We start from the raw sequence: 19,584 nt of genomic DNA, 5'->3' as shown, positions 1-19,584 counted from the left end.
TGTGCTGTTGCTACGGAATTGTGTATGTTGCTATGCTATCACGTGAATAATGTTGGTTTGCTGTTTTCCACCAAATTACACACACTAATACATAAATTAGTGGGAGTGGCACTGCCACCAGGCAGTGTATCATCTGCATAGTGTTGTAACATTATACAGTCATAAGCAGAGAGTAACTTTCATTGTTAACAAGTTTTTGTTAGACAATATACCGAAATTAGAGGCTGAACAAATGAGAGCATGGCGTAAAAGAAAGACTGCAAATGAACTGCTGAAAATTTAGCCAAAAACGAAAATGAGGACACTGGATCAAGTGCAAGGATGGAGGGCAAAGAAAGAGGTATTTTTCTAACCTCTCTTGTGTAACTTAGTTACGAAGTGTCAAAAATTTAGAAAATATTTCTGTATCACCAAAAATTAACAAACAATCAACAAGTGCAACGCTTGATCCAACTTGTGTCAGTGATTTAGAATTAAATCGTAGTTCAACATATTATGAAGACTTTAAATCAAATTAAAAGAGCTTGTCAAATATTTGAGAAACAATTTTTATACAATTAATTTGATCTTGTGTGCTTCGTTTTCTATCTTATTTCAGTTGTAATAAATCAATTATTTCATTTTTAAATTCTGAAGTGTATCGAGTATAAAAGTGTTAAATTTAACACTAATTTATTGCCTCTCATTGCATGAATATTTCCAATGGGATCTTGGTAGTTACAATATTTTCCTTCTCACTTCCCAATAGAGGCTAGTTATATCTTGTGCATTTTGTCTGTCTTTACCTATGGTGCTGCACTGCTGTAGGTGCTCTGCATTCATTACAGCATCTATGTGTGTGACATACAGGTATAAGTGTCGAATATTTTCATCCTGTTCAAATGGTTTATCAAGCAGTCATGACCTGTTAGAATTGTAAAACTAGCTACAGCATTCTTGCAGTCTAAAGAATGTAAGGGTTTTCCTTCGATATCTATTTTGATCCGATTTTTCTTCCCTTAAGTTTGAAGGATGAAACTGTGCAGACTGATTTCCTTCTTTTTTATTGATTTTTAACACACAGGTTTAAGTATATTATCAAAAAATATCTTACAAAATTTTTTTAATGGTTTATGAAAACCATAGAAACTGCATAAGAAGGATTTTGAAACCTGACGTATTAATTGTTGCATACATTTTAAGTCTGATCAGTGAAATATGTTACTAGTCAGTGATGTACGTATGCAATGGAAAGGGAAAGGAACTGGCCACCCTACCCCATTCCCTCCTGGCTAGTTGCCTCATGAATTATGCATGAGTTTCTAACTAAACATACGACATATTGCATAAATACATATTTAAATTCTGCATATTACTTCGAACAGAATCTATTGCCTCACACGAGGTGAATTTAAAAATCCTTTTTTGTTCACAGCTTTAGGAAGCATTTAATAAAAATGCTTAAAAGATATTTCACCAAATGTCATGCTTTTTAACTTACCTTCACTTGAACTTCTAGATCACCATAGCCTGCTTGACTTGTATCAATTGTAAATTCTGCAGGAAGAGATGCAGGAATGCCCTTGCCTGACACTCCTGGACCCTCTACTTTCACCTGATCTGGTTCCACTCTTGGACGGACCTTCATTTGATAGGGACTGTAAAAGAGATATTGTATTAGGGCAATCTCCTAAATGCGTATTATATCGTTAAGAAATATTTTCTGGTAAACCACCATAGCAGTCCAGTGGCTAGAGCACTGAACTCCTACTTCTGCGGACCCAGGTTCGATCCCCAGTGTATACCCAATTTATGACTTGTGTTGGACAAGCCAGTGGTTATATAATTACCTCAATCAAAATCATACATCAATCTTCAACAAGTATTTGGAATATAAACAATTTATGTATTATTGATTATAGACTTACAAAAAATATAAAACTATAAAATAATCATCCTATTTTTAAAAACACAGGGTGGTTCAAAAGTCCTCTCGATAGATGGAAGCACACTTAGAGAGTTGTGATACTTCTCTGGCAGATGCCCAGCCTGTTGTGGAAGGTGAGAAGATAACAACAAAGTGATGTTATGAAGGATTTAGAATTGTGAAGAAAGTGAGTCATGGCCATTGCAATTGTACAATTCTCCAGCAGACTTGGGAAACCATGAAAAACACAAATTCAGGATAGTAAGCTCATGGGAACGAACCGCGGACCTCACGATTACAATGCAGACGTCTTAACCACTACACTACCATGCTCGATATAATAAAAAAATACATAAATTTTTATATGTGTATGTCTTTATAGGTGCATACATTAATAACAATTCCAACTTATTTAAATTGTATGTTACAATAAGTTTATGAACTCTGTTTTTACCTGTTTGGGATGTCTTTTCCATCCCATGTTATCTTCGCTTTAACGTTGCTACCCTCTGAAGGAGGCATGTAGGTAACGTCATAGGTTCCATCTCCATTATCACGGACATCTGGTGCCAATGGTCCTACAAAAAATGTAAAAAATAATTAACTGTAAGTATTAAAGTACATTTTAAAATGATAAATTAGGTTCCTAAGTACTGCAAAAGAACAAAGAAGATTCGATCACATAAGGAAACAGAATATATGGTGAGAACTCACATTATATTAAAAGAAAATTAATTGTTGAGAACTACAATTGAAGAAATAGACAACAATCTTCTGTTAAAGATAAAGAATTAAGGAAATTGGAAAACAAAATCGAATACCACTGAAAAGATGTCTATCAGAACACGCTAGTTATCATAATATTTTAGTACATAAGATTATGAACAAGAAGGTAAAGACGAAGAAGATGATGGAAAGAAAACACAAGACAAAGAGGAATAAGAAATCACAAGGACTTTAATAACTGGAAGACAGGTATACAGTATAGTAAGAGTGAGTGATGTTTAAGTGTGAAGTAGGGAGTGTGAACGAACCTAAAATTATCAGGTCTTTGATGTTGTTTACCCCTTTATTATTGAGATTAATTGAAGAGAGAAGTTTCACAGATTTTCGAAGAGCACAGACATTCTAAGAAGATGGCATTAAAATGTCCCTCTAATCTCAGTCTCTCATGGAAAGAAATCGCTGATTTTGTTAAATGAATTAATTGTATATATTGTATTTATAGAGTATATACAGTTAAGGTGTATCATGTTTACTATTATGTTCTATAATATATATTAGGTTTATATATACTAGTTCAATATTATCGATCTAATTATATTTCCTGTCATATGTAGCACTAATATTTTGTAGAGCGCTACTTTCGCAGTGTTAGTGCGTTTATATGGTTAAAAAGTAGCTGGACAGACCATTTCAATTTAGAAGCAATTCCACTTACAGTTGTCATGCTCCATTATTATTACGTACCGAACTAGGTTTTACCTTCCGTAGTGTCTTGACATAAGCATTTAGGGTTAGAGTGAATCCTGAAACTCCAGGATATACTAACCGATAACTTTCCTAACTTGTTTGGGAAGGAAAATGCGATGCCTGGTGATGACATGAGTAAAAGGAGAGATTTCATCAGACTACAACTCAAACTGAAAGGTGGTATATGTGAAGATGGTCATCCAGCAAGCTTGTGGATTATTGTTTTTTCTTGTTGAAGAGTCCTAGATCAGCTACAAACGAAATACTTCCAAAAATCATTTAACATTTCAAGAGAGTTATTAGTTTTCGTAATGATATGCAGGCAAAAACAATTAATTTTAATGACTGAAATTTTGTGACATCGTATTTATGTTTTACATAGCAATTTCAATTAAAATAGGTCTTTTAGAGTACTTGGTGTCAGGAAAGTTTATTCGTGAGACTGAAAATACATATAAAACTTTATTAATGTAGGAAAATAAAATGAAATCTGATTTCTCCGGAAAATGCTAAGTGAAGGAAAATTTTGGGTTCAAAATTCGGATACAGGGCACACGAATTGCTAATAATAATCACCTACTTTTATTTGGGGGCAAGACAAGAAGTTTAAATTTATTTCTCACTGTTATCAATTATAGATGTAATAATCTACACGTCCAAAAGTTATACTCATAGACTTGGTCCAATGGGCATAAGTATAAATCACACAAACAGTTTGGAATCTTAATGCTCATAAAAATGTATTTTCTTCACATTTAAGTATTAAATTCGTTATTTCTATTAAAATGTATATTAACTACTAGTGGCATTATAATTATTGTCCTACAAAATTTACTCAGTATGTAGAGACAATTTCTTCTTCAAAAATAACATGAAGTTATTATTTTAAGTTTTTTTTTTTATTTCGTACATACAGTAACTTTAACAACTCACACTACAATCAAATTAGACGACTCTATTAAATTAAAAAATAACATTCATTGTTACATCACCTTCATTTATGCGTAACTGCAGAAATTGATGTGCAATATAATAAGGGGATGCAAAAAATGATTAAAAAATGAAGACAAAAAACTTCAGCAAAATCTTGCTTCATTTGAGTGGGTAAGTAACATGTTATTTTCTTATTTGTAACAATTATTATTATTATTATTATTATTATTATTATTATTATTATTATTATTATTAGTTATCACTATCATCATTGCTATCTCTGTTTTTCTTTCGTTTCTTTTTTTTTTTTTTTTTTCTTGTATTAATTCGAAGCTCTATAGTGTTCTTTTGACCCTGCTGACCCTCTATAGGGCCTTTATTTAATTTGTATTATTTCCATCAGTGTTTGTATTTCCTTTTTGTATTTATATGTGCTATCTGGTAGGATGGAAGAGAAGGCCTTATGGCCTTAATCCTGTCAGATTAAGTAAATAAATAAATGAAATAAATAAATTCTTGTGTGTTGTCTGGTGTTACTGCTAAATTGCCCCTACAACTGATATGTTAACATCTGATTCTCAACAGAAAAATTGTCACGTAATGGTATAGAAAGTTTTGTTCGCCCATGGCAAAGGATTAATAAAAAGCAACATCTAAAGAGATTCTTAATTAGAGACCAGATATAAGAAATGTAAGGCATTCAAGGAAGAGATAGGCTCCTAGTTCAAACAACAGAAGCTAAAATAAATTTCAGGGTACAGTAAAAAAAAAAATAAAAATAAAAAAAAAAATAAATAAAAATAATTATTTTAACAGGATGAAGATGAAGATGATGATGATGACGCCAATAGTGACGGAGGTGACGATGATAGCAAAGGCAGCAACTGTAGTGGTGTCTGGTTGTGATGGAGATCTTGGTGGCTTTGGTGATGGTGTTAGCAGTAACATTGGTGATAGTGGCAGCAGTAGTGGCAACATTTCTGATGATAGCAGTGATTGTAGTTATGGCGATGGTCATGGAAGTAGAGATGTGGCATCAGCAGTGACGGTAATGAAGGAAGTGATTGTTGTGATGGCAACGGATATGAAAGTGGTAGTGGTGGAATAGTAAAGTAATGGAGAAGTTAGTGGTAACAGTGACAGAGGAATATCAGGCAATAATCAAAGAACAGTCTTCCGAAGTACACCTTCCAAGAACTTATAAAAAAGAACCTGAATAAACGAGATTATTACACGCGCACACAAACAAATCAAACACACACAAACACAAAAAAGCACCTGCAAAAGCACACGCACTCCAAGAGCATACATTCTCATTCTGTATTCAATCACTAACCACTCTCTTTCTCCTTCTCTGTCCTGCCTCACTTGTTCGCAAATACTTTCTTATGATATGGTTTATGTACGCCATGTTATGCAATTCACTACAAAAATATGCATTGGTCTTCAGTCGCAGTATTAAGACTGTATTTAAAAGAAATAATTGGATAATAAAAAAAAAAAAGAAATAATTATTTACCTCTATCAGACTGTATAGTAACACCGAGAGGAGCCTTGCCAGACTTTGATGCATCTACTTTAAATGCTAATGGTGTACCAGCACGACACTTCTTAGGGTCCAGGCCAGGTCCAAATGCTTTAACTGATGATACATCCACAGACTTATCCACAGGTACCTTTAGAAAAGAATAAATCATTAATAATAATAATAATAATAATAATAATAATAATAATAATAATAATAATAATAATAATAATAATAATAATCTGTCCTTATACTGCTTGTTTGAGGCTTGAAAGTAATGTAATTTTCCCTAAGATAGGTTACTAGCTTAGTAGGATTTTAAATGAAAAATTGAAAAAAAACATGCTGAAACTTTCCTTCTGGAGTGTCAAAATGGCTTTAGAAAAGGAAGATCATGTGTAGATCCATTATTTAGTATCAAACTATTGTTAGAAAAAAGAAGAGAATTTAATTTAGAAACCCATATAGCTTTCATTGATTTTGTGAAAGCTTTTGATAAAGTCCAAAGAGACCTTTTATTCGACATATTACAAGATTAAAATATTCCAAATTTGATATTACAAAATATAATAGAAATCTACACAGACAGCAAAATAAGTGTCAAAATAAATAACTGTACCGTAAAACGGGGTGAAGCTTACCAATTCTGAACTTTGCATAACTGTGGCGTTCAGGATTATTTTTATTATTTTTTTTTTTTTGTAAAAGCATATAAAGAAAGGTGCGTATCTGAAGAATAGAATTTAATTAGAGCAAACATACTTTCGCTATTACAAGTAGTCTTAATTTTAAAAAAACATTATTTGGTCACCTTCTCCCCGCATGGGGTGAAGGTGACCACACACAAGTATTTCATGTAGAAATAAGTTCTTTAAGGCATGGGATGAAGGTGACCTTATGAAAATGAAGGTTAACCATTGCTTTTATACCACAGTGATTAAAACACCAAGAAAAGAGTACCCAGTACCTATACACAACACATAACACCTTATCAAACGTAATTTTTATTGAAATTTGAATTTTAACAGAGCAATTTCTAAGAAAAGTGCCATAATTGACTTCAAACACATTAAAAACATTAGAAAATTTTAAACAAATTTATAATTACAATAAAATACCGGTACCGTGTGTGAGTAGGTGTTACAAAGCCAGTTACACTTTTACATTTCAGTGAACATTGTCCTCATCTAACACAAAATTAAAATATGATTTCTGTCGTGAGGTTAGCCTTTTAGGAGCAGAAACCTCACTTAATACTCTCACTACATCATCAACTTTTACGAAAGAAATATCTTCCACATTTGGGAAATGAAATGCACCCAGAATCTTATTACTACGGCGCATGAATTTGACTTCCAGGTCACCACTTTCATTCATCTTTCCTATGACTTGACCCACATAATAAAGGACACTTTTTGTTTGTTTGAATTTCACCAACACAAAGTCATTTTCTTTCGGCACTGTTGCAGAATGTGGAGGTTCTTTTTGAGCAGTTTCGGCAGCTCTTCTTGTGTTGGAAGTCAGTGTCAATGACTTTCCAGGGGAAACAAATAACTTTCTAGCTGATCCTGATTGCTTGGATACTGGTATTGAAGTGGCACTATTACTCTTCAGAGGAGAGTCCTCTGATGCAACTGATTGACCAGGAGTCAATGTCAGTCGTCTTCTGGCTTTCTTCTCTGTATTACAACCTGATGAAGTCTGCACTGGATGTCGCTGCTGGCTCAAAAACTCTACAAGTGTTTCTGTTATCATCGTAGGAGTGTCAGGGTGTTTCGAAGGTGTGAGTGTTTCTTTCCTGGGAATTCTTTTTAAGAGCTTATCTAAGTTCAGAGGATGGATTCCTGTGGCTTCAAAGCCACTGATAATATTCTGGTGCATATTTGGCACTTCATTGAACAACTGTTTAAACAACTTTGGAAACAAGCTCTTTTCCACAGCAGAGTGCTTGGAGTGACATTTCTTCCAGCTGTTTAGGATTTTCCTCCATGCTTTCTTTAATGGTCCAAAAAAGCTGATATCTAGAGGTTGGCATAGATGAGTAGCATTGGCTGGAAGACATACAAAAAAAATATTGTTCTTCTCACACAGCTGAAGCACTTCCTCATTAAAGTGTGATGATAAATTATCACCTATGAGGGCTTTCTTTCCAGGGAGACGACTAGCATGTGGGAGGAACATTGATTTGAACCAGTCTGTGAACGTGATTGTATCAAACCACCCATGTGAAGTTCTATTGTAACGTGTCCCTCTACTGCAGCATGGTTTTGTACAAAATGGAGCTCCCTTTGGTCCTCCTTCCCTCCAGGTGTCATATAAATGAGCTGATTTGTACACCACGTATGGCGGAAGAGCAGTTCCATCAGCTGACACACACATCATAAATGATACGGAGCTCTTAGAATGATTTATAACATTTTCAGGATACTTAACACCCCTCATGAAAATCATCTTGCTTCTTCCTGGGTTGTCTGACAAGTTGCTTTCATCGTAGTTGAAAACATTTTCTGCTGGTAACCCTTCTATTGTGTCAGAAAGATTTACATGATATTCCCTAATTACATCTTCACTGACGTTTGCTCTTGCTCTTTTAATGTTGTTTGCCAGGCGCTCTGACAATTTTTCAGAATGTCGCTGCAAAAAGCTTTTAGCCCATTCAACACCAGGCATGTTGTTTACAAATTTCTTTTCTTCCCTACCTATTCTGTCCAGATATCCCTTAGCAAACAACCTCACATCAAGGGTATTTAAGGGAAAACCCCAAGATGCGCATGCCAGCAAGCAGTTTACCATTATATTTTCCTCACCAGCTGAAAAAACCGTTGGACCACCATACGATTTTCCTTTCAATCCATGCACCCTATTGAAAAGTGTTCCCTTTGGAATATGGTACTTCTCACATGCCCGTTTCATGCTCAATTTCCCATCTAAATAGTCTTTTAGAGCATCTTCTAAATCTTGTTTACTATATTGGCAGTTCTGTTTACCAACTGATACATACTTTCTAGGCATTTCCAACTAACACTGTCTTGAGACTACAAAAAAGGACAAAAATAACTTTCTAACCTCAAAATTGTATCTATACTCAGTACTATAACAAATGCAGTGAATTCCTACAGTGTGGTCAACTTCACACCAAGAAACATGTAAATTTCCCTTTTTTTTTTATTTTTCCCTCCAGTAGGCTACTAAGTAATTCAGGATAGGAAACCAAATTATGTGTGTGTTCAGAAATACTCAAAGATGCTGAAATCAATGGTTGTGTGATAATATCCTCTTTGGAGTCACCTGCAGCTTTAAAGTTTATCCCATGTATAAAAAATGTTAAATATTGTAGACTTAAATAAAATATTATAGTTGAAACGAAACATATTTTAAAATTTTGTCAATATGTCAAATATGAAAAGAGAAGTACAACATATAAAATACCATTTTTTGAAAAAATTAGAAATTTTACTTCTGGGCATTAATGGCCTCTGAAACTTATTCGGGAGTTTTGGTCAACTTCACCCCTGTGGTCAACTTCACCTCATTTTACGGTATATCCGAAAGAAAATTAGTTAATAATGGAGTTCGACAAGGTTGTCCACTATCACCAACTTTGTTTAATATCTATATAAATGAAATTATTTTAAAATGGAACCAAATCTACACATCAGGAATCAAAATAACCAGTGCTCTAACATTAAATACCTTACTCTATGCCGATGATCAAGTCATCATTTCCAATTCAGAGGATAATTGACAAAGAGGATTGTATACATTAAATATAATATTAAAAGATTTTGGGATGGAAATTTCAGCACAAAAATCAAAAGTAATGGCATTTTTAGGACAAGATCCAGTCAGAAGTAAGATAATACACAATAACCAATGCCTCGAACAAGTGCAAAATTTCAATTATCTGGGTTGTGAAATATCTTATCAAAATGAAAAAGATGTGAACAAGAAAATTACCAAATTTACACAAATTCTAGGAATAATAAACAATACATTAAAAGCTAAATTAGTACAAAAATCTACAAGAATAAAAATATATAATACACTAGCATTACCCTCCCTTTTATACTGAAGCGAGATTTGGACATTAAAGAAAAAAGACATGAACAGAATCAAAGCAACGGAAATGAAATTTTTCAGGAGGACAGCAGGATATACTCTTTTAGACTGAAAAAGGAATGAAGAAATTTTAGAACAATTAGAAGTAGAGTCAGTAGAAGAAAAAATCAGCAGATACAAATTCAATTGGCTAGATCATGTAAGAAGAATGGAAAATTCAAGAATCCCAAAAATTATGATGCAGTATAAACCTAGAGGACATCGTCGACCAGGAAGACCTTTAAGAAGACTGCTAGATGGGGCCGAAACAGGTCTACAGAGGCCTAATTCGTGAAGGATGATGATGATGATGATGATGATGATGATGATGATGATGATAATAATAATAATAATAATAATAATAATAGTAATAATAATATCCAGAAATACATATAGAGTGTTAGTTGGGAGACCAGAGGGAAAAAGACCTTTGGGGAGGCCGAGACGTAGATGGGAAGATAATATTAAAATGGATTTGAGGGAGATAGGATATGATGGTAAGACTGGATTAATCTTGCTCAGGATAGGGACCAATGGCGGGTTTATGTGAGGGTGGCAATGAACCTCCAGGTTCCTTAAAAACCAGTAAGTAAGTATGTAATAATAATAATATCAATAATGTCGAAATTAAACACCTAATTAATGAAAGACCAAATCATAACCGTCTATCATGGGTTAGAGGACATGTCGGGAATACTGGGAACGAGAGAGCAGATGAATAATTTATTCGCAAAACTGGCTGCTGTCTCAAATCTCCGTATTTGCTACGCATTAAGCACCTTTTCGTTTGTAAAGAAGCAAATACGTAAACACATTCTTGAAAAATGGGATCAAAATTGGCGACAGAGTGAAAAGGGAAGTACTACAAGAGCTCTATTATTTTCAACAGTTCAAGATAGATTATCTTCTAAGTACCTACAACCAAATTTTATTCTAACACAATTTTTGACAAGACATGGAAAATTTGCCGAATATCTTCAGAGATTTTACATTTTAAATAAGATAAAGTGTAATTTGGAGAAGAGAATCAATCTGTCACACATCTTCTGTTCGACTGCCTCTTTTCTGAAAGGTAGGCCTACATATTGGTGTCATATTTAAATAAGACCAATTCAGCGCCACTTAACTGTGTATTTGTAAATAAGTGTAACTGTAGACATTTCTCATCTTTTGTAAATAGTATATTTGCTAAATTATTATAATGTACTGGTACTAACCCAATAATGCATATACCCTAAATTGTTAAACTTATAACCCTAATATACCTACGGGTGAAATAGGATTCTATATATACCAGATATTCAATAATAATAATAATAATAATAATAATAATAATAATAATAATAATAATAATAATAATAATAATAGTAACAATAATAATAATAATAACAATAACAATAATAATAATAATAATAATAATGTATTGTAGAACAGTATAAGATGCACAACATTTACGCATAACTAAATAATACTCCTGCTAGTATAATTAACCTATATGAAAATTTCATACATAATCGTCCATAAAATCGCACAGTTATTGATTTAAAAATGTTTGTGGGAAAAAATAAACAAGTAAATTCTCTTCACGATTATTTCACTATTAACTGAATTCCTTCTCTTCTATTTGACGCCTGACTTTTCTGCAAGACTTTACTGCAATTTTGCTAACCTAACACAAAAAAAAAATCTCCCATTCCTAAGACAGACAACTAAAAGGCAAATTCACAGCCACTGTATGATGAGGATGATACTAAAGTTATGCATATTACAGGCCACAGAGGTCCACACAGTAGCAGGGAGTTAAGGCTCCCACCTTTAAAGACAATTGGCATTAGTAGCAGTAGACATGTAAGTCCTACGTGTTTGCCTCTTTTAATCACTACGAGAACTCCCTGGTACTCATTTTTGTTACAGACTGAGTGAAACTCAGGATCGCAGCATTGCCAGAAGGATTACATCATTAGAGAAAATTCATGATTGCATTATGAATTGAATCTGAGACTCTCTGGAATGCAGAGCAACAAAATATGAGTACTAACAAAGCTGAATTTTGACACTTGTGAGAAACAGTGGGTTAAATTTTTATTTGAACCGCTCTCATTCAGAGCAAGTATTTTTATATGTGCATTAAATTACAATCTCTAGTTTTCCGTTCTTTATCAAAGAAGTAAGACTAAGATTTGTATCATTCTTAAAAACCATAGTAAATAGTCAAATTTTAAATTCCATGAAACTTTGATCTAATGGCAAAACACGTTAAAAGAATCGACCACAAATGAGTGCGACTAATTGAACTTCAACATAATATTATGGAAAACTTTACCATGCTCTACAGAATATTCCATTCCTATTTACCTCAGAGATTTAGAAGCAAACAAATATAAACACATAATAAAATATTCATAGATGTTTTAAGCATTAGTAGGGGACGATAATGATAATAATGATATACCATAATTATTATCGTCATATCATAACCACCATAAACATATATCTCAATGCAGCTAGTATAGAATTATGCAGAAAAAAAAACTTCAATTAAGTATCTAAGATTAATTTTTGGTCCTACAGAATATATCTGTTATGGTAACAATGATTATTAGAGGGGTTGAACTCGGGTCCTTGGTTCTACTTGAACTCGGGTCCTTGGTTCTACGTACCAATGCCAGTGCCGGAACGAATTTTTCTCCTCTAATAATCATTGTTACCATAATATATTCTGCAGGACCTAAAATCAATCTTTACGTAGGTTCTTCACTCAACAGTGCATATTATTGTGGAATCCTGGCTACCAAGTCACTCATCACTTAGTTGAGTGCACTCCTTGTATAATGGCAGTTGACTTAACCTTTAGGAGCCGTGCTAGTATTATGGTCATGACGTGATATAATATGTTATAAATTGTATGTAATATATAAAAATACGTTGATATTCTTTAATTTTATATAACATTAAGGACACTCTACTTGATTAAAACAATAAAAATTTTTTGTGATTTTTTTTTCTTAAAAAAAAAGGAGCAAAATCATTTCTACTTCCATGCGTACCATTACACCAATTGCTTTACATGGGCCCTCCCCATCCTTCACCACAGGCTCAATTGACTGCAGTGGCCAGGACACGAACCTGTGATCTTAGGCACGATATGCTGGCCGGACACATCTTGTGCATCTTAAACCGCTCGGCTAACGAACTCAAAACGAATTTACTCGATTATGCAGGTATACAAACCTCTGGTTAAGAGGCATTTGCGTGCAATAGTGGCATAAGTCTTCCGGCTTCTAAGGGTTAATATATGTCAACATATATGTCGAACTTGGAGTCAGGCCACAAAGGGAAAAATGCTACAGGAGAGGGATTCGACCCGGTGCTGTGGATTGAACTTCAGCGTAGCTCAGTGGTTAGAGCACTTGGTACGTAGAACCAAGGACCCGAGTTCGATCTCCGGTGCCAGAGCGAATTTTTCTCCTCTAATAATCATAATAATCATTAAATTAAGAAATTAATTAATTTAAATTTAAACTGCTTAACAAAAAGTACTTCTAATCTATGTCCTGAAGCCAAACTTCAAAATAATATTAAATGCAAGCTTTCTCAGATTTGATTGTATAAGTTAATGTATTAAAGCAGATATGAACACATTTTAGTTCTGCTTTTGCCTGACCTTTCAAGTTTATTATTTGCAACAAATATTTTGCTGCCTACCTTGAATGGAGAACCAGGGATATGTTGATCAGCAAACTTGATGCTAACATCATAATCTCCTGGTTCTGTTGGAACATATTCTACTGAGCAAGATCCATCCCGGTTGTCTTTACATGTCATTTTCGCTTCAGAAGGTCCCTCAATAGCCAATCCCAATCCTCCAGTGCCAGCACCTGTCATACAAAAGTAACATGGAATGAGTTTTCTATTTAAAGAAAATTAGAATATATTTGAGTAACTGTAACTATGCTTAACACAATTCACATATACAACGACCTATAACTTTAACTTAAATATCTGCCAGAAATTTGCGAGTGAATAAAGGAATGTGAACATTAATGGTAACATAGAAGTTAATAAAGAGGTAAAAATAAATTAACTAGAAGAAAACAGATTACTGAACATTTTACGTGTTATAAAATAATTATTCATTTCTTCTATCATGTAAAAATAACTTTTAACGTTTATAGCTTAATTTAATTCATACAGAAACTATACATAAATGGAATATTCTAAATCCAAATAAATGTATATATTAAATTTTCTTTTAAGATCGCACAAAAGGCATTCTTTGCAATCTCAAAGGTAAGATATTTTATTATATTCATAAATCGTGCAGTTTAAATGGAAATAACCGTTAATTTGAATAAATTAGCGTAAAATACAAATTTCTAATATTAATTTCATATTTACGAAAGTTATAATTTAAAAGAGATGTAAATGTTAAAGATACCAAAAGTTTATAACGAAACTCTTGAGATACCCTCTTTCGAGATGTTCTGTGGAAATTCACCTGTGAATAACAAAGGAGTTCACTAAACCAAATGGTAATCCTTTAATAATTTATGAGAGAGTGAAGGGGCACTTCAATATCTGTTTAGTCATCTGGCCTCAGAGGGTAAAATCTTGAAACTAAAATTGAAGAAAAGGTAAAAACATTTTTTATGACATATAAGCTGCACCCAAATGTAAGCTGCACATGCATTTTTAAGTTAATTTTGCTTATAAATATAGGCATGTATTTATAGTTTGATCACTAATACACGATTATAAACCACAGGCATATTTCGTCAGTCTTAAAGTAATGAGAAAAAGTGCAACTTATATCCATGTAATTACAGTATAACAATTTCTGGCATGAAAATCTTTCCTAATATGACTTCACTACTTCATCTGGCAGTTTAGTCTACGTAATATAAATACAAGAGAGAACACTGATCGTTTTTGAAATGGACTGCCAGTATGTTCATTTTAAATAAAAAATCCATTCAAACATTACCAAAATAGTATTTTGTGAACAACATTACTGAAAAAAAAAAATAGCTGTAGATACTGAAAATGAACAATATTCATCCAATATTTCAGAAAAGATTGTCATATGAAGACGATCATTACACCATACACTGCTCTCTTAAATTGACTGAGCATATTGGGAATTAAATCAATGGCTTTCCCAAAACACGCTATGAAATGTTTCCATATGTTTTATTTAACAACACTCGCAACTGCCGAGGTTATATTAGCATCACCAGTTTGCCGGAATTTTGTCCTGCAGGAGTTCTTTTACATCCCAGTAAATCTACTGACATGAGCCTGTCGCATTTAAGCACACTTAAATGTCGACCTGGGCCAGGATCGAACTCGCAACCTCGGACACAGAAAGCCAGAACTTTACTGACTGCGCCACCCAGGCCGACTATGAAATGTTTTATATAAAACAATTTTTATCTCGAAAAGGAAGCAAAAACGAGCAAAATTGTTTTAAACTTTTTTGTTTGAAATATCTCAAAGAATAACCCCCTGTTAAAATTAAGCAGTACCGGTAGGTCTGATATGAAAATTATTATGTTCAAGGAAGCGCATGCTGTATACTCCACATAATAATTTTCATATTAGGCCTACTGCTTGATTTTAACATTTTAACAATTTTAAATCTGTATATATATTTAATGTTTTATGATATCATTCCTTTCTATGATTTTATACTTTCAATATGATTTGGTTTTATGTAACCCATTGTCTTTCAATGTTTATAATGTAACTGTTCAACTTAAGAGTTACTGATGATCTGATAACGGTTTAAAAAAAAATGAAAACGTTTGAAATGAAATAAAAATACTGTACTATTACATCAAAATCGGATAAGTTTATGCTGGTCTTTTGTGAAAAACAATGATATGATGATTAGATTAGATTAGATTAGATTAGATTAGATTTATTTATTTAACCTGGTAGAGATAAGGCCGTCAGGCCTTCTCTGCCCCTCTACCAGGTAGTGATAAAGTTCATGGTCTAACGATAGTCATAATAATTATGGAGGTAGTGGTGATCGATTGTGATAGTGGTGGTGGTGATGGAGAAAGAGCTGCTGAAAGTGGCACCAGCTGTAATTATGGTGATGCTGGTGACACTGATTGTCATAGTTGTGGTGGAGGTGATCATGGTGAAGTTTATTATCATGGTGAAAGGCGTGGTGGTGGTGAAAGCAATGTGATTATGATGTAGCTACAGAAAAGATAACACTTATATTGCTTTGATAACCAAAAAATAAATACATTTAATTGTGAAAGTTACTCAATTTTAGTGTCAAGAACTACAGCAACTGTTACCCTAACACACCTTTCGTTTCCACGGTGAACATGTTGGCTTGATCCACCAAGCCATGTTCCAAACCAGGGCCAAATGCTCTACACTTGCTTGGGTCACAGCCCCGTCTCACATTCACCACAAATGGGGACCCAGGGATTGGAAGGCCATCGTATAAGATGTCAATAGTGTGGCGTCCTGATAACAGAGAAATATATTTATTTGGCTTTGTGTTTAAAGACGAGAATTTTCGTTTACAATGATACAATTCATAATCCAACACGGGTGTAAGTGTAGCAACAACATACTGAAATTATGGCCTGTTATTCCGAAGGAGCAGCAAATATAAATACATGTATTAAGTACCAACAGCGTAGTAAAAGTACAGCAATTGCATGAAACCAAGTCGGAAACAACATAGACTATAATAATCACAGTCCTATCACTATCTCAGACAATGATTGTAGTCTGATGACATCTGGATGGTTGAATACTGAAAAGCAATGACATGTATTGTATAAACTTGTTAGTAATACGTATATTATTCAGCTTCTTTCATGGTTTAATCATAGTGCTGAGAAGCACAGAGTCGTTGCTAATTTAGTGGTCTAGAAAAGCCACCCTAATATTAAAGAAGGGATTGTAAACAGTAGTTACATTTTGTAAAAGTACTCAAATGACTAAGATATAGGTATTGTACATTAAAGCAATAAATTGTAAGACTTAGTTTATGTAGACAACAACGAATCTATTTTGTTTGCAGTTACTGTGAGAGTCGTTTTTTTAATATGGGTGAATTGGAATTGTTCAGAGAGAGAAAAAAAGAACAAAGCATTGTACATATTACAACAATGAAGGAGGTATCTGCTTACTACACTACGATCATATGTTGCACTGTAGTGTAAGTACAGAATAAAATGGCCGAGTGTCACGAAACTCTGTACAGATGGCTCCACTGTCCTTTCATCATTATAACTTTATGTCCCTACCTTCTATAATTCCAATAACATGACGGTTGAAGGTCCCCTGCAGCCATAGGTGCTGCATGTTAGGACAAAAGCACTTCTATTTATATGTGAAATATAAAAAACTTAAAATTAACTATCATTACTTTACATGTAATTGATGACACCACAAATTATTGTCTTACTTACACTGGTAACATCACCTAAAAATTAAATGTTACACAAAGTACACAAGTACGTCGGAAATAATATCTTACAATTCCAAACTCAGAATTAATTAGATACACAACCGAAAATTATGCTGTATTTGCTTCCAATAAATGCCTTCTTTGTGGTTTCATTTGTTGATCTTTAATTGATCCCTCTTCATCAGAAGGATGAATAAGAGCGTATGAAACAACTTTACTTTGGTGTTTAATTGTTTATTTAATGAAGTCTTAATAATTACTGAGAGATTACCTAGCATTAGTACAATTGATGACAGCGAGATGGCATTGACGAGATTAGTCCAAGGATTCGCCATAGGATTACCTGACATTCGCATTACAATTGGAGAAACCTCGGGAAAAAAAGTCGATAATAAACCCAAGCAGGATTCGAACCTACACCTGAGCACAAACTCTACTTATGGATTTAGCTTCCACCTGAGTCATACAGTGACTCTGACTTTGAATCACAATTGCTTCGTTTCTCGTAATTACGTCCATGATGTTCTCAATCCAAAGGATCAAATGGTTGACAGCCTGGTATGATGAATTTGAGTAATAACTATTTCACTATGACGGAATTTGGTGATTTCCAATTAGCTGAAATTAGCAACCTATCAGATATCTTTGAATAAGGTGAAATGTTTATTTTAATAAAACAGAAATTTGTTCAGTTTAAAGCTAGAAAGAGATGAATATAACAGGAATAAAATGACATTAAAGAATGAAAATTATTAAGCAACGAAGGAGTTATTTACTATAAAATTTTCAGGTGTGTACAACCATATCGAATAAAATAATAGAACTACTTTGTGTCAATATATTATATGTAAAGTAGTATGAATAATGTAAGTTTTGTAATAAATAAATTAAAAACTGTAATATAATGATGTTAAACTACTATTTAAACATATTAATATACAATGTATGTTTCATCTGGGACATTCTGCACAGTGTACCACTTAATTTCCTTACTGTTAAGCAGACTTGTAATCAGAGATAACATACGAGTTTCACTTACGCGACCAAGATCAAGGATAAACACAAAACAATTGGGTTGGAAGCGTGCAAATACTATGATAATTATCAATCTATAAAAATGTTGTCATGTTCTTTGATGCAGAAGATGTTGCTGCAATCAGGATATCTCAAGGATTGCTCAATGATCCAGCTATTGAAAATTATATGTCTCATTACGTCAAAGTTTGAGTTTTTAAGTTCTTCCATTAAAGCCTAACTGCGTCTATACAATTCAATTTTCCATGTGCGTACACATGCAATCTGGGAAGAATATTGAAAGAATAAAAAACGCGCGTTCAATTAAGATATATGAAGATTTTGTGTCTACATGGCGTGCTGTTTTGAACATCATCTTCACAACGTATATGTATATTAATTAATATTAAATATCAATCTTGCATGCATTGCTTGAAAGAGTAAAATTGAAAGAAAAGTTAAACCATGTAGATGCACCTTTAGAGACATCTGGTGCAGAACTAGTTGCTCAAATATCAATAATGGCAAACATTTGTAGTCAACTGGCAAATTCTGAATGTGAAATCAGTAAACTATTGTGAACAAAACTTCAAACAATGTTGGATAAAAATGTTGGGTTTAACAATGTAAGTAAATTGGTGGATATTTTGACAAATGTTCCATTAATACAGTCAATTTTGACTGTCAGAATGTCAATTATTTCAGATATTCTCCCGTTGTTTTAGCAGGTGTGGAACGTACTTCATGTATAAGACATATCTGTTAGATAATAGAAAGTCTTTTACTTTTACAAATTTAAGAATGATGTATTTTGTTTATTGTAACACTTCGCTGAAATGAACAAAGTAAATGAATGTTAACACTTTTCTAGAAATTTAATATTTGTTCCGAGTTAATTAATTTCAAACACAAGTCACACGAGCACACAGACATTTTGTAAACACAGAGTTCTACATACGATGCAGCATAGCCTATATAAGCAATGCTTTTCCTCAGCCCTTCTAATAACAATCACCGGTAGTGGTAATTTATCAGTGACTGTCCAAGAGATTCTTCTGTGACTATATTATAAACCACATGATGGAAGCCAGTAATATAACTGCAGACAATGAAAAGAACCACTTAAGAGATGAGGAAATAAAAATGGTGCACTGTATTTCAGACTTTTAAGTAAAATATTCGGTGAACTAC

General features: G+C 33.3%; 1 protein-coding gene across 2 annotated transcripts in view; it reads right to left on the bottom strand.

Annotated features, from left to right (window-relative positions):
- The window catches only part of cher (filamin protein cher), a 1,020,924-nt gene that overhangs the window by 728,554 nt on the left and 272,786 nt on the right, over nt 1-19,584 (bottom strand). For both annotated transcript variants that reach the window (XM_069837665.1, XM_069837667.1), the window contains 5 exons: nt 16,260-16,424; nt 13,641-13,813; nt 5,832-5,988; nt 2,361-2,484; nt 1,481-1,637 (listed from right to left, as the gene is read on the bottom strand). In XM_069837665.1, the coding sequence (XP_069693766.1) occupies nt 1,481-1,637; nt 2,361-2,484; nt 5,832-5,988; nt 13,641-13,813; nt 16,260-16,424 (776 nt within the window). The remainder of the gene's footprint in view (nt 1-1,480; nt 1,638-2,360; nt 2,485-5,831; nt 5,989-13,640; nt 13,814-16,259; nt 16,425-19,584) is intronic.

This window comes from Periplaneta americana, chromosome 10, assembly GCF_040183065.1.
Source record: "Periplaneta americana isolate PAMFEO1 chromosome 10, P.americana_PAMFEO1_priV1, whole genome shotgun sequence".
NCBI classification, from domain to species: domain Eukaryota; kingdom Metazoa; phylum Arthropoda; class Insecta; order Blattodea; family Blattidae; genus Periplaneta; species Periplaneta americana.
The sequence above is the reverse complement of the archived record's forward strand: the minus strand, read 5'-3'. Positions and strand labels throughout refer to the sequence as shown.